Source organism: Amblyraja radiata, chromosome 37 (genome assembly GCF_010909765.2).
Source record: "Amblyraja radiata isolate CabotCenter1 chromosome 37, sAmbRad1.1.pri, whole genome shotgun sequence".
In the NCBI taxonomy this organism is placed as follows: Eukaryota; Metazoa; Chordata; class Chondrichthyes; order Rajiformes; family Rajidae; genus Amblyraja; species Amblyraja radiata.
The window spans coordinates 14,398,931-14,413,320 of NC_045992.1; the positions used below are offsets into that span (position 1 = coordinate 14,398,931).

The 14,390-nt window shown below is 46.5% G+C and overlaps 1 protein-coding gene across 3 annotated transcripts; it reads right to left on the minus strand.

Annotated features, from left to right (window-relative positions):
* Positions 1 to 3,767: 3,767 nt before the first annotated feature.
* On the minus strand, positions 3,768 to 13,538 carry gprin2 (G protein regulated inducer of neurite outgrowth 2). Of its 3 annotated transcripts, none has more exons than XM_033012722.1 (2): positions 13,379 to 13,538; positions 3,768 to 5,826 (listed from the first exon to the last, which is right to left on the minus strand). In XM_033012722.1, exon 2 carries the CDS (start codon positions 5,810 to 5,812, stop codon positions 4,037 to 4,039), a length of 1,776 nt encoding a protein of 591 aa, XP_032868613.1. In that variant the 5' UTR covers positions 5,813 to 5,826; positions 13,379 to 13,538; the 3' UTR covers positions 3,768 to 4,036. The 3 variants fall into 3 exon arrangements, with proteins under 3 accessions (XP_032868613.1, XP_032868610.1, XP_032868612.1); XM_033012719.1 differs by lacking the exon at positions 13,379 to 13,538 and adding an exon at positions 13,228 to 13,335; XM_033012721.1 differs by lacking the exon at positions 13,379 to 13,538 and adding an exon at positions 13,084 to 13,195.
* Between the last annotated feature and the right edge of the window lie 852 nt (positions 13,539 to 14,390).

The window sequence follows — 14,390 nt, forward strand, 5'->3', positions numbered from 1 at the left end:
GTCTATCTTCAGTATAAACCAGTATCTGAAGTTCCTTCCACAACCAGAGAGCAGTGCTGAACTACTATCTACCTCATTGGTGACACTCGGACTATCCTTGTTCGGACTTTGCTGGCTTTACCTTGCACTAAACGTTAAATCCCCTTATCATATACCTGTACACTGTAAATGGCTCGATTGTAATCCTGTATTCTTTTTCAGCTGACGGGACAGCACGCAACAAAAGCTTTTCACTGTATCTCGGTGCACATGACAATAAACTAAAGTAAACAGTAGTTTCTCAAGTCCTAGTATTACCTTGCTGAGTATCTGCAGGTAAACTCTCCCACTGCTCTCTCCAATATGGAAGTCGGAGAAGCTTCTTCTATCTTCCTGATGATATGACAAATAGAGCAACGGCAGATTAGTTTCCAGTCCAGTGAGCCCAGTCGGAAGCCATTGACCTCTAAGCGATCTCTCTCTCTATTTGTCTATAAGTGCAAGAGTTGATAACCATTCACACTATCTTGCGTAGTCAGATCAACTTTGGCTGGTCAGAAGGCTTATTAATTTATCTAATTTCATTTCAACTCTTCCTGGTTTATAGATACGGTCTAATTTCCATTTATGTTTTGCCTAGAGTCAAGTCCAAAGGATTATATAACTCGGGCAATCTTAAGTATAAAGGCCCTTTTACGACAACATAAAGATCTGTAAAGTCTATTGTTTACAAAGTTCCCCTTCTTATTGTGCCTTTCATTTACAATTTTCCCTCCTGTAATTCACGAGATTGATCCCTGGGATGGCGGGACTGCCATATGAGGAAAGATTGAAAAGACTAGGCTTGTATTCACTGGAGTTTAGGGGGGGTGGAAGATTGCAACCTTCACGTGGTCCGCCCTGTTTCAACTAATGCAATCAACTCGACGTGCACAAACAGAAGATCTAATAATAGAACAAGTTGTCCTACAACTTTAGGCTGTGCACGCCACACGAAAGAAGAAGAAGACTGGAGTTTAGAAGGATGAGGGGATATCTTATAGAAACATATAAAATTATAAAAGAACTGGACAAGCTAGATGCAGGAAAAATGTTTCAAATGTTGGGCGAGTCCAGAACCAGGGGCCACAGTCTTAGAATAAAGGGGAGGCCATTTAAGACTGAGGTGAGAAAAAACGTTTTCACCCAGAGAGTTGTGAATTTGTGGAATTCCCTGCCACAGTGGAGGACAAGTCACTGGATGGATTTAAGAGAGAGTTAGATAGAGCTCTAGGGGCTAGTGGAGTCAAGGGATATGGGGAGAAGACAGGCACGGGTTATTGATTGGGGACGATCAGCCATGATCACAATGAATGGCGGTGTTGGCTCGAAGGGCCGAATGGCCTCCTCCTGCACCTATTTTCTATGTTTCTATATGTTTCTAACTTAATGGCCCTTGTACAGTATGAACCTCTAGTATCTGGTCTTGTAAGCTTTCTCAGAACTGATTGATTTATTTAACTTTACCCCAAGCATGAAAGTAAGACCATGAAGCTTGTTTAAAGATTTCATCTTGTTTAGTTCCTGGAGCACCTCATTGAAACTTACCGAATGGTGAAGGGCCTGGATAGAGTGTATGTAGGGAGAATGTTTCCACTAGTGGGAGAGTCTAGGACCAGAGGTTATAGCCTCAGAATTAACGGACGTTACTTTAGGAAGGAGATGAAGAGGAATTTATTTAGTCAAAGGGGAATGAATCTGTGGAATTCATTGACACAGAAGTCTATAGAGGCCAAGTCAATGGATATTTTTAAGACAGAGATAGATAGATCCTTGATTAGTACGTGAGTCAGGGGTTATGGGGAGAAGGCAGGAGATTGGGGTTGAGCGGGGGAGATAGATCAGCCACGATTGAATGGTGGAGTAGACTTGATGGAACGAGTTGCCTAATTCTGCTCCTATCATTTATGACCCTTGTCCGTGAATGTTTGATGGTTACTGTAAATCCTGGTGTCTTTCAGGAAGTCCACGCGTCGTCGTGTGTGCAGCTTCTGCACACTGATTGATGTTAAGGTGGTCCATATTCAAGACTAGCATGCCATTCTCTAATGATGCCAATGGAATGGATATTCAGGTCTAAGGAGATCGATCGTAAGCATAAGCTGACTAGCTCTCTGTACCATGCCAGTTTCCGATTACTTAAATCTTGGTTAACTGAACCCAAATAGCTAAACTGTCAGGTACATGTATTGAGTCATTGAAGTCTCTTCCCAAGTCTTGGGCTAAGCATTCAGTCTCAGATGAAATTAATAGTTTTTTCCCCAGACACAAGAGATGCATAATTGAAGATTTTATGCCTGACCTCAGTGGCCCCCAGAACCTTATTCATCACAGTCAACATTGTCTCCAAGATTACAACGATCTTCCTCAAGGAATTTCCCATTAGAATTCCTTAATTTCTCTATTTGATCCTCAAATATTTTTAGCCTGTTTTTTCCAAGTCTTGGTAATCACCAATGGCCCAGCTGTTCTTTCATTTACAGAGTGTCTCTGATCAACAAGATTTGTGGATTTTCCAGTAAAGTCACTCTGCAGCCAAATTCTGACTGAGTCTCTCTCTTTGATATTTGCTTATGCCATAACAACTGTTGCCATTAACTACAATCTCTAAAAACATACCTCTGACCTACATTTAATCTTCCTCATCTGCTCCTTAATTTCCCTATCTTTTTATCTAATTATCTCCTAAATCAGCCGTGAACCATCCTTTTTTCCAACCTTTGTCCTTTTATCTTTTTTGTACTTAAATTTCATCTTATTTTGTGAGCATCTAATCATTCTCATTGTTGTCTGCGGTCTAAACCCAATTTTCCTTCAAATTATTTTCAACATTTTAATATTTACTTCTACTTCAGAAAAAAATAATGACTGAAATGTTAATTATTTGTGCCGTTACATGATTGAATTCTGCTTGTGGTTTTCTAATCTTGTTTTCGATGTTCAATGTTATCTCAATACTAAGCATGGATTAGTCAGAAGCTGCCTTTTGTAAACTACCCAATTCAAGGCTTCAATAAATGACTGGCCTCCTGAGAATGGACTATTTCCTCACCAAAGCCTTAGCTTTGCCTAAACTGTGAGCTTCAAATTTGATTTTAGGAATAAATGTTCAATCCCCAATTTGAACCAAAGCTTTAATTGATTTATTAAAGATACAGCATGAAACAGGCCCTTTGGCCCATTGAGTACATCGTCGATCACCCATTTACCCTAATTCTGAGATCCCACTTTTGCAATCACTCCCAATACACTACAAGCAATTTTACAGAGGCCAATATATTTTGCTTGGGCAGTGGTATGAATATTGATTTATCTAACTTCAAGTAACCCCGGCATTCCCTCTCTCTCCATCCCTTCCCCAACCAAGTCGCACCAACTTCTCGTTTTCACCCAACAAACAGCTAATAATGGCCTGTTTCCTTTACCATCATTACATTTTTTGGTGACAAGGTGGACACGAAAAGAAGAGGATTTAGATTTCCGCTTCTGCCACAGTCACGTGTTACAGCAACTAACCGTCTCACTTCACCACATCTTTGCAAGGATCAGTCATTCGTCCAAGATTACTATCCTTTCACAGCACCAAAAAGACAAACTTGTAAAGCACGATACCTAAAAACATCGCATCCAGGGCACCCTTTGGTCCCTGCCACAATAATCTTACGGCAGCATCACTTGCCATTTTCATCCACCTGAACAACAGGCTCACACACGTACCCCCCCCCCCCCCCCCCCCCCTCCCTTTCCTACACCCATCTCAGTACCTCAACCTATCATTTCTGAAAGCTGCACAACTTCTGTATCAGCCACTCTCATAAATATCTCGAAAGGAAAACTATTTATTAAAAAAAACTCTCGCTAAATTATTATCCTGAATTCAGGAATGTGTGTTTGTGGCGGGGATGTGGGGGGGGGGCGGGGGTGGAGAGCAGAAAATGCATTTACGTTTTGTGACTGCAGCTTCTATACATTGTCCCCAATAAAAATGTGATTTACTCCCCGACAGTGGAGCCAGCGATTAGTCTATTACTGCAGTGGTTGGCACACAGCAGGTGGGATGCCTCAGTGTGGACAGCATCTTCCTAAAACCTGGCAAATGTCTCTTCTCCTTTGGTGGATGTTCCAGCACGCATGTGGCGTCCAGCTGAGGATCCGAATGCCTCACCGTCTTCTCAGCTGTGGTTACTCTGTCCTTTTCATGTTGCTCGATCTGAATCTCCAGATGTTTCTGTATGGCCAGCCCCAGGACCTCAGGGTCGACAGAGGCCCCATAGACTTCCCACGTCATCCCTTTGTCGTCCCATTTCACTTCGCAGACCGGGGACTTCTGAATCTCCTCAAAGTTAACTTCTGGGAAGGAGTGAGCCAAGCAGCAATCAGCTGGAAACATTGGGCTGGTCCCCACCGACTTGTAGTCAGCTGTGAATGACGTCTGCACCTCTGCGTCTCTCTTCTTCAGTCGATAGTGAAAGCCAAGGCTCAGATCCCTTATAGACGTCATGGTGCACATGTCTCGTGTTCTCACATCCAGGTTAGTATTTGGACTATTTTGCTGACAAGAATGAGAAGCATCATCCAGTCCCGCTTTCATTGCATCTGAAGTATTCTGAGGGATTCTGCCAGTCGCAGTGGGGACCACATTATTTCCCGGGGTTCCATGGCATTTCCGAAGATGCCTTGTGTCCAAACCGGATTCACTCACTGAAGACATCAAGCGTGGGAATGGCAGAATGCCAGAAACTGGGAGCGAATGGCAAAATGCATTGCTGTCTCCCCTCCCAGACTCACTGACAGAACTGACCAGCCGTGGCATGAGATGAATGGCTGGGATTGGCAGAGCTGGCACCGTTTCTTCTATGTTCAGGCCAGGTATCGCACAGCTATGATGTCCAGTGCAATTGTGATTGCTCGTTGAACCATCTCCTGCCTTAGATGCCGCTTCATCCCAGTCCCTGGTGACGGTCCCATCTCCTTGCATACAATTATCTGGACATTGCCTGCCAGACTCTTGGACGATCACGATACCTGGGTAACTGTGGGAACTCTCTGCAAACATGAAGTGGCACTGATGCATGGGAGTGCAGACTTTATTGACTGTGTTCTTCACTTGATGTTCAGAAGTGATTGGAGAACCTCCCATGACTTCATGATGTTCATTGTCAGTCTCACCCCTTGAAATATTTATCACTATCCTTTGATCAGAATCTTTAGTTGTCATTTCACCATGAGGAGTTGCACCAGTAACTCGATGTTTTGCCGTGGTCTGGCCGCGCGCGATATTGTCCTGGCAACAGTTCTCCCTGTAACCACACATGATGTCTGAGCAACTCCTGTACACCAACTTGGTTTGCAGCACCCCCAAATGTGCGTCTTTGTACAACAGCGTCTCTGCGTCCCTTCTTATGTCTGAGCTGCTGTTCGTGTGACTGTTGGCGTGGAGTTTTGTATTCTCCTGAAGCTTTGCCCGTCCCGAGACCCGGTTGGGATCTGGAATGGATTCCATCTGGAAGCAGCCGCACAAGGGGACAATGGTGAAGTTCTTCCGTGGCATGAAACACGAAGACTGACACTGGTACCCCGCGCCCGTTTCAGCTGCGTCGATCGGAGAGGCAACGCTGCCGATAGTTTTTCTCAGATGTGGATTCGTCATTTGCCTTTCTTCCTTCTGAGGATACAGGGTGTCAGAGGAGCTTTTTGAAAGCAGGAAGCATTCTGGTTCCAAAGTATTACGGTGCACTATGTCCTGCTTTACCTGGAAGGCGTTGTCAGATAACCTTCGATTGTACGTGGCCATGGTGAATGGGCGCTCTGTGGTGAAGAGAATCAACAAAAAGACACACAGTCAATTATGTGTAAGCATTATGAACAGTGTAAGAATTATGTGTAAGCAGTCTGATGAAGCGTCTTGACCCAAAACATCACCTATTCCTTCTCTCCAGAGACACAGCCTGAACGCTAAGTCACCCAAGCATTTTGTGTCTTTCTCTCATGTGTAAGCATTGTCATTCCACTCTACCGATACAATGTGGAAACAGGCCCTTCAGCCCACCGAGTCCGTGCTGACCAGCGATCATCCTGCACACTAACCTACACACACCAGGGACAATGTTATAACTTACCACAGCCAATTAACCTCCAAATATATACGTCTTTGGAGTGTAGGAGGAAACCGGAGCAGCCGGAGAAAACCCATGGGTTACAGGGAGAACGTACAAACTCCATACAGACAGCACCCGATGTCAGGATTGAACCCCGGTCTTGTCGTTAATTGTATATATTTTCCCTTGATTTGACCGCCCAAAGTGCAGCACCTCACACTTGCTCACATTATATGTAAGGGCCTGTCCCACGATATGAGTTTACCCAAGAGCTCTCCCGAGTTTAAAAAAATCAAACTCGTGGTACTTCATCACGAGTATTTTTTAACTCTTGGAAATTTTTCACACTGTTGAAAAAACTCCATGAGTTTCACGAGCTTACTGCGTTTCCCGAGTACCTGCCGTTAGCGTTACGAGCCGCTACGAGACGTCCCCGAGCTCCGATGTACCTACTACGTACATTCTACGTACTTACCACGAGTTTGATTTTTTTTTTTAACTCGGGAGAGCTCTTGGGTAAACTCGCATCGTGGGACAGGCCCTTTAATATTTCTCAGCCCATATCTGTAGCTGATCTTTATTGCAACTAGACTTTGACAGCCTTCTTCACAGTCTATGCCCTCAGCATTCAAGGTGTCATCAGCAAATGTACTAATCAACACATCTATGTTTATATCCTAGTCATTTATACATGTCACAAACAACAGAGATCCCTGCCGGACGCCACTGGCCGCAGAACCTCCAGCCTGAATATTGTCCTTCTACCATGAACCTCAGTCTTCAATCAGTAAGCCAGTTCTGATTGCAAATGCCAAAATCACTGTTAATCCCATGCTTCTTAATCTTTTACATCAGCCTACCATAAGGGATTTTATCAAATGCCTTACTACAATTAACGTAGACAACATCCACCTCATCAAAATAAAAGGAATCAAAATGTCCTAAGTGATAGAAGCAGAATTAGGCCATTCGGCCCACCAAGTTTGTTCCTCCATTCAATCATGAATGTGTTGATAGAAACATAGACATAGAAATTAGGTGCAGGAGTAGGCCATTCGGCCCTTCGAGCCTGCACCGCCATTCAATATGATCATGGCTGATCATCCAACTCAGTATCCCGTACCTGCCTTCTCTCCATACCCTCTGATCCCCTTAGCCACAAGGGCCACATCTAACTCCCTCTTAAATATAGCCAATGAACTGGCCTCGACTACCCTCTGTGGCAGGGAGTTCCAGAGATTCACCACTCTGTGTGAAAAAAGTTCTTCTCATCTCGGTTTTAAAGGATTTCCCCCTTATCCTTAAGCTGTGACCCCTTGTCCTGGACTTCCCCAACATCGGGAGCAATCTTCCTGCATCTAGCCTGTCCAATCCCTTAAGAATTTTGTAAGTTTCTATAAGATCCCCTCTCAATCTCCTAAATTCTAGAGAGTATAAACCAAGTCTATCCAGTCTTTCTTCATAAGACAGTCCTGACATCCCAGGAATCAGTCTGGTGAACCTTCTCTGCACTCCCTCTATGGCAATAATGTCCTTCCTCAGATTTGGAGACCAAAACTGTACGCAATACTCCAGGTGTGGTCTCACCAAGACCCTGTACAACTGCAGTAGAACCTCCCTGCTCCTATACTCAAATCCTTTTGCTATGAAAGCTAACATACCATTCGCTTTCTTCACTGCCTGCTGCACCTGCATGCCCACTTTCAATGACTGGTGTACCATGACACCCAGGTCTCGCTGCATCTCCCCTTTTCCTAGTCGGCCACCATTTAGATAATAGTCTGCTTTCCTGTTTTTGCCACCAAAATGGAGAACCTCACATTTATCCACATTATACTGCATCTGCCAAACATTTGCCCACTCACCCAGCCTATCCAAGTCACCTTGCAGTCTCCTAGCATCCTCCTCACAGCTAACACTGCCCCCCAGCTTAGTGTCATCCGCAAACTTGGAGATATTGCCTTCAATTCCCTCATCCAGATCATTAATATATATTGTATAAAACAACAAAGGATAAAAACAACAAAGGTTGTCAATTTTTGTCAAGGGCTTGCGTTACGGAAAATCACAATACGCACAGTTTCTGGGAATGCAAACTCTCCATATCGAGGGGCTGTACTAGAACTACCTTGTCTGTGCTCATCACAATGTTGCATACCTCAAGCAAGTTCCTCTTTGGCCTCACATCCAAGGGGGAAAAAATCCCAGCCTATCCAGTCTTTTCTCATAAGTAAAATGTTTCAACCTTAGGAACATGCTGCTGACCTTTCACTGCATCCACTCTAGTGCCATCACACCTCCTTACAGTATGGTGGCTAGAACACACAGCAGCCTCAGCCAATTTTATAAATCTGTACCATAACCTCCCTGCTCTTACATTCTATGCCCTGGTTAATGAAGGCAAGTACCCACATGTCTGCTTTAATGTTCTGTCACCTTTAGCGATCCTTGTACACCAAGGTCCTTCTCTTCCTCAATATTCCCTGCAGCTCCACCATTCATTGTGTCTGTCCTGCAGTGGGCACTGGCATGAACCAGACTTGCATCTGCCATTGCTCTGCCCATCTTACCAGCTGGTGTTACCATCTTCCTACAAGCTAACTCCGCAGTGTCGGATTGATGACATGTCGCTGTGCCTGTACTTTGAGGACCTGCTGAGGTTCTCTAGCTTTTTGTCTCTGTCTCGAGAGTTGATGAGCTGGAGTTCAAGATCAGGATACTGCAAGAAACTTTGTTCCCTTCGAAGAAATACTGGAACATTATTGAGTCAAGTGCTATGGGATCTGTGACTGAACATGGCATCATGGTGTACGTCAGTGCAATATTCCCAGGGACACATTTGGAGACAGACATCAAGTGCCGCTGAAGATCATTGACTCGGTTGAAGACGCTCTTTGGTCTGCCCGAAACTCATTGACCTCCCAGCCGACTGGCCCGCCTCAGACAGCAGGGGTACGTGCTGAGGAACGCACTGAAGCTCGGTGCAGCCAACGCCAAGACCCTGTCAGGGACGACCACAGTCTAGGGTCCACCCACTGCGGGATATTGAGGGGCAGAGTCCGCTGGAGACACCCCTCAAGCAAGAGAAGTGGCAAGGTGCTTGGTTTCAGAGTAGTTGTGAATACTAACACATATGACACTAATGAATGTACATACACTGAGAACGTCTGAGGAGTTTTGTACTGTTCCTGTTTTGGAGATGTTCTGTATACATCTTTTATTCTGAATAAAGTTTATTTTATTTTTTGCAAATAGTAAATAAAGGTGCATCTTCTGGTATGTGAGTGCTTCCTCTTGCAGCACAGGTGCACTTGTGTCAGTGTGATCAGGTGTATGTGCATGTTGATGGCAGTGGTATATATCAGTATAATGTCGGTGTCAGTGCCCCTCAATGTCCTGCAGGGGGTGGAAGAGTGCAACCTTCACGAAGGGTACGTCGCCTATTTCCTTCGCTCCATAGATGCTGTTGCACCCGCTGAGTTTCCCCAGCAATTTTGTGTACCTTCACGTGGTCCACCCTGTTTCGACTAATGCAATCGACCCGACGTGCACAAACAAATAGATTGAATAGAACAAGTTGACCTACAACTTTAGGCTGTGCACGCCATTCGCAAGAAGAAGACGAATGTCTTGCAGCAGGAGGGCCCTAGACTGAGGTCCTCACCCACAGAGCTTTGGTGTTGGCTGCACTGAGGTTCAGCTAGTCCCACAACACGTACTCCTGCAGTGTTATATGTCAGTGCAATGTGAGTGTCAGTGTTGGTCTGGTGTTTCAGGATAGTATGTGCATGTCGTATAGGTACAGATAATGTGTGTGATTAATAAGTGTCCTGGGATGTCAGGACTTTCATATGAAGAAAGACTGGATAGACTTGGTTTGTACTCGCTAGAATTTAGAAGATTGAGGGGGGATCTTATAGAAACTTACAAAATTCTTAAGGGGTTGGACAGGCTAAATGCAGGAAGATTGTTCCCGATGTTGGGGAAGTCCAGAACAAGGGGTCACAGTTTAAGGATAAGGGGGAAATCTTTTAGGACCGAGATGAGGAAAACATTTTTCACACAGAGAGTGGTGAATCTGTGAAATTCTCTGCCACAGAAGGTAGTTGAGGCCAGTTCATTGGCAATATTTAAGAGGGAGTTAGATGTGGCCCTTGTGGTTAGAGGGATCAGGGGGAATGGAGAGAAGGCAGGTACAGGATACTGAGTTGGATGATCAGCCATGATCATATTGAATGGCGGTGGAGGCTCGAAGGGCCGAATGGGCTACTCCTGCACCTATTTTCTATGTTTCTATGTGTGATGGAGGGCCAACATGATGTCCATCTAACGTGTCAGCACACGTATGAAACTCGCATGTCAGGTAGATGTGTAGTCAGTCCGGTGGCCGTGCATTGTGCAGGGAGGAATAACATTTTAGTTTAGTTCAGAGATACAGCGCGGAAACAGGCCCACAGTCCGCACCGACCAGCGATCCCCGCACATTAACACTATCCTACACGCACTAGGGACAATTTACAATTATACCAAGACAATTAGCCGTAAACCTGTACGTCTTTGGAGTGTGGGAGGAAAGCGAAGATCTTGGAGAAAACCCATGGAGGTGATGGGGAGAACGTACAATCTCTGTACGGTCAGCACCTGTAGTCAGGATAGAACTGGATCTACAACTGTAAATCAGTAGCTCTACCACTGCACCACCTTGCCACCACTGCTGGTTTATGCTGAAATTAGACACAAAGTACTGGAGTAACTCAGCGGGTCAGGCAGCCTGAACAAGGCTCCTGACCCAAACATCACCCATCCTTTTTTCTCCAGAGATGCTGCCTGACTCGTTGAGTTACTCCAGCACTTTGTGTCTATCTCTGGTGGCTCTGCATCTTGTTTTGGTACTAAGGTGGAGACACCTGTTGGACAAGTGGGAACAAATGCAACCAAAGTATTTTTAAAGCAGATATTGACAGATACTTGATTGGTAAGGGTTGTCAAAGGTTACGGGGAAGAAGACAGAAGAATGGGGTTGAGAGGGAAAGATAGAACAGCCATGATTGAATGGCAGTGTAGACTTGATGGGCTGAATGGCCTAATTCTGCTCCTATCACTTATGAAAGGGCGCCAGATGGCACGGAAAATGACGTGGGCAGAACTTGTCCTCGGAGGCAATGAGATGAGGTGAGAGGGGCAAAGTTTAAAGGACCTGTGTGGGGCAGGTTTTTATACACAGAGGGTGGTGAGTGTCTAGAACCCGCTGCCAGGGTTCGTGGTTGCATTAGTGCCATTTAAAAGGCTTTTGGACAGGACTATGGGTATGCAGGGAATGGAGGGATATGTGTAGGAAGGAACTGCAGATGCTGGTTTACATAGAGATTGTCACAAAACCCTGGAGTAACTCGGCGGGCCAGGTAGCATCTCTGGAGAGAAGGTGAACAAAGAATGAGTGATGTTTCAGGTGGAGAAAGGTCTCGATCTAAAACGTCACCCATTCCATCTCTTCAGCGATGCTGCCTGACCCGCTAAGTTACGCCAGCATTTTGAGGCAAGTCGGGAGCTCCAACGCCGCAGAAGGTTCGACCAGGCCCGACGTGAGGTTTGATCGCCCGGCGTGGGGAGCTGACAACCTCCCGATGCGGGAGCTGAACGCCTCGACGCGGTGGGCTCGAACGCGGTGGGCTACGGGTGTCAAGATCATCCCGTTAACGGGGGCTCGAGGCCCCCGACCAAGGAAGAACACAAGGGAAGGACTTGAACTTTATTTCGCCTTCCTTCACAGTGAGGAATGTGTAGGAGTCACTGTGGTGGATGTTCATGTTAAAATGTGTTTTTGAGTGATCTGTTGCTTTTAATTGTATGACTGACCTGGCCAATGAAATTCCTCGTATGTTACAAAACATACTTGGCGAATAAAATCTGATTCCGATTCTGATGCTCTGCACAGACACTGTGGGCCGAAGGGCCTGTTCTGGTGCTGTACTGTTCTAGTTCAAGTTCAAGTGAGTTTATTCTCATGTGTCCCTGATAGGACAATGAAATACTTGCTTTGCTTCAGCACAACAGAACATAGTAGGCATTGACTACAAAACAGATCAGTGTGTCCATATACCATTATATAAATATATACACACATGAATAAATAAACTGATAAAGTGCAAATAACAGATGATGGGTTATTAATGATCAGAGTTTTGTCTGAGCCAGGTTTAATAGCCTGATGGCTGTGGGGAAGTAACTATTCCTGAACCTGGTCGTTGCAGTCTTCAGGCTCCTGTACCTTCTACCTGAAGGTAGCAGGGAGATGAGTGTGTGGCCAGGATGGTGTGGGTCTTTGATGATACTGCCAGCCTTTTTGAGGAGAAAATGGAATGAAATGGAGACAAGACGGGATTGTGATCAGTGTGGAAAGTGCTCGCGTGGAACGATGGAGATGGAGGCGGAACTGTGGCGGGCGTGGAGAGCAGGAGCCCGGGGGGCAGCGGGAGGGAGGCGGCCGGGGCCGGGGGGCAGTGGGTGCGGGGGCCGGGCAGTGAGAGGGCAGCAGCCGCAGCAACAGATGCGGCGCCCGGCTCCACTATCCCCGGGTCCCCGCTACACACAGCCTCCGTGCCCACGTTAAAGCCCGTCAATCCAAGGCACTGGTGCGTGACCAAGATCAAAGCAAAGGCACCGCGGGGATGTGCCTGCAAAAGCAACAGGCCCTTTACCTCCTGCTTAACACACACGGGCACAGAACACCCCTCGCTGCCACACACAACATAACACAGCCAACTGCAAATCTCCCCTCGAACTACACCCCTTCCCATCACACCCACAGTATTTCACCCCCACCCCACAACCCAGGTCAGACTCACACTCACTGCCGTTTGCTGGAGAAGGCGAGGCAGGGAATGGCACAGACAGACTGCTGCTACCTCGGTGCTCAGCGCCCCCACCCACCCACAAACACACATGGACACACGACAATCCGCAGCACCTTTCTCGTCCCCCTCGGTCCGTTACACCACCAGCACCAGCGGCCGCCGTCCACGGAGATGACGGTGAATTGTTGCTCGGGAGTGTGGATGTGTGCAGACAGACAGACAGACAGACAGACAGCCGGCCGGGCTGAGTCACACACCTCGCTCGCTCACGCAAAGTAGTCAACAGAAAATCTATGTTTCATCCGATTAAAGGAGACGGTGCCGCGCTGCCCACTGCCCCGACCCGCCGTCTCCCCGCTTCAAAGACACTCCCGAAAGACCAGCCCTCGCCTCCCTGTCAGCACACACCTCCTCTGTTTGTGCCCTTCTCTCACTCCTTGTCACTTCCAATCAATGTGTGTGCTTCAGACCTTTGGCCAGTCTCCAGGTTAATCTCCGTCTGATGTTGCAGGCTTGCAGCTCCCTCTGTTCAACTCGGGTTTACTCCATAGACCTTTCTCATTCTCTAGTCTTGTCTGACCCACCCTCAATACTATACAGGACGGCATAAACTTCAGTCTGAAGAAGGGTCTCGACTCGAAACGTCCCCCATTCTTGCTATTGAGGGAGTGCAGCGTAGGTTTACAAGGTTAATTCCCGGGATGGCGGGACTGTCATATGCTGAGAGACTGGAGCAGCTGGGCTTGGCTTGTACACTCTGGAGTTTAGAAGGATGAGAGGGTTTCTCATTGAGACATATAATATTGTTAAGGGCTTGGACATGCTAGAGGCAGGAAACATGTTCCCGATGTTGGGGGAGTCCCGAACCAGGGGCCACAGTTTAAGAATAAGGAGTAAGCCATTTAGAACGTAGACGAGGAAACACTTTTTCTCACAGAGAGTGGTGAGTCTGTGGAATTTTCTGCCTCAGAGGGCGGTGGAGGCAGGTTCTCTGGATGCTTTCAACAGAGAGCTAGATAGGGCTCTTAAAAATAGCGGAGTCAGGGGATATGGGGAGAAGGCAAGGACGGGGTACTGATTGGGGATTATCAGCCATGATCACATTGAATGGCGGTGCTGGCTCAAAGGGCCGAATGGCCTACTCCTGCACCTATTGTCTATTCCTTCTCTCCAGAGATGCTGCCTGTCCCGCTGAAGTACTCCAGCATTTTGTGTCCATCTATGGCACAGACATAGTCTTACAGACCACTCGCCCAACTCGTACATGCTGACCAAGATGCTCCATCTAAGCTAGTTCCACATTTGGTCCATCTTCCTCTAAATCTTTCGTATCCTTGTACCTGTCCAAATGTTGTTTAGATTGTTATTGTACCTGCCTCAACTGTGAATGTGTGCGAGTGATTGGTGGTGGTCGGAGGGG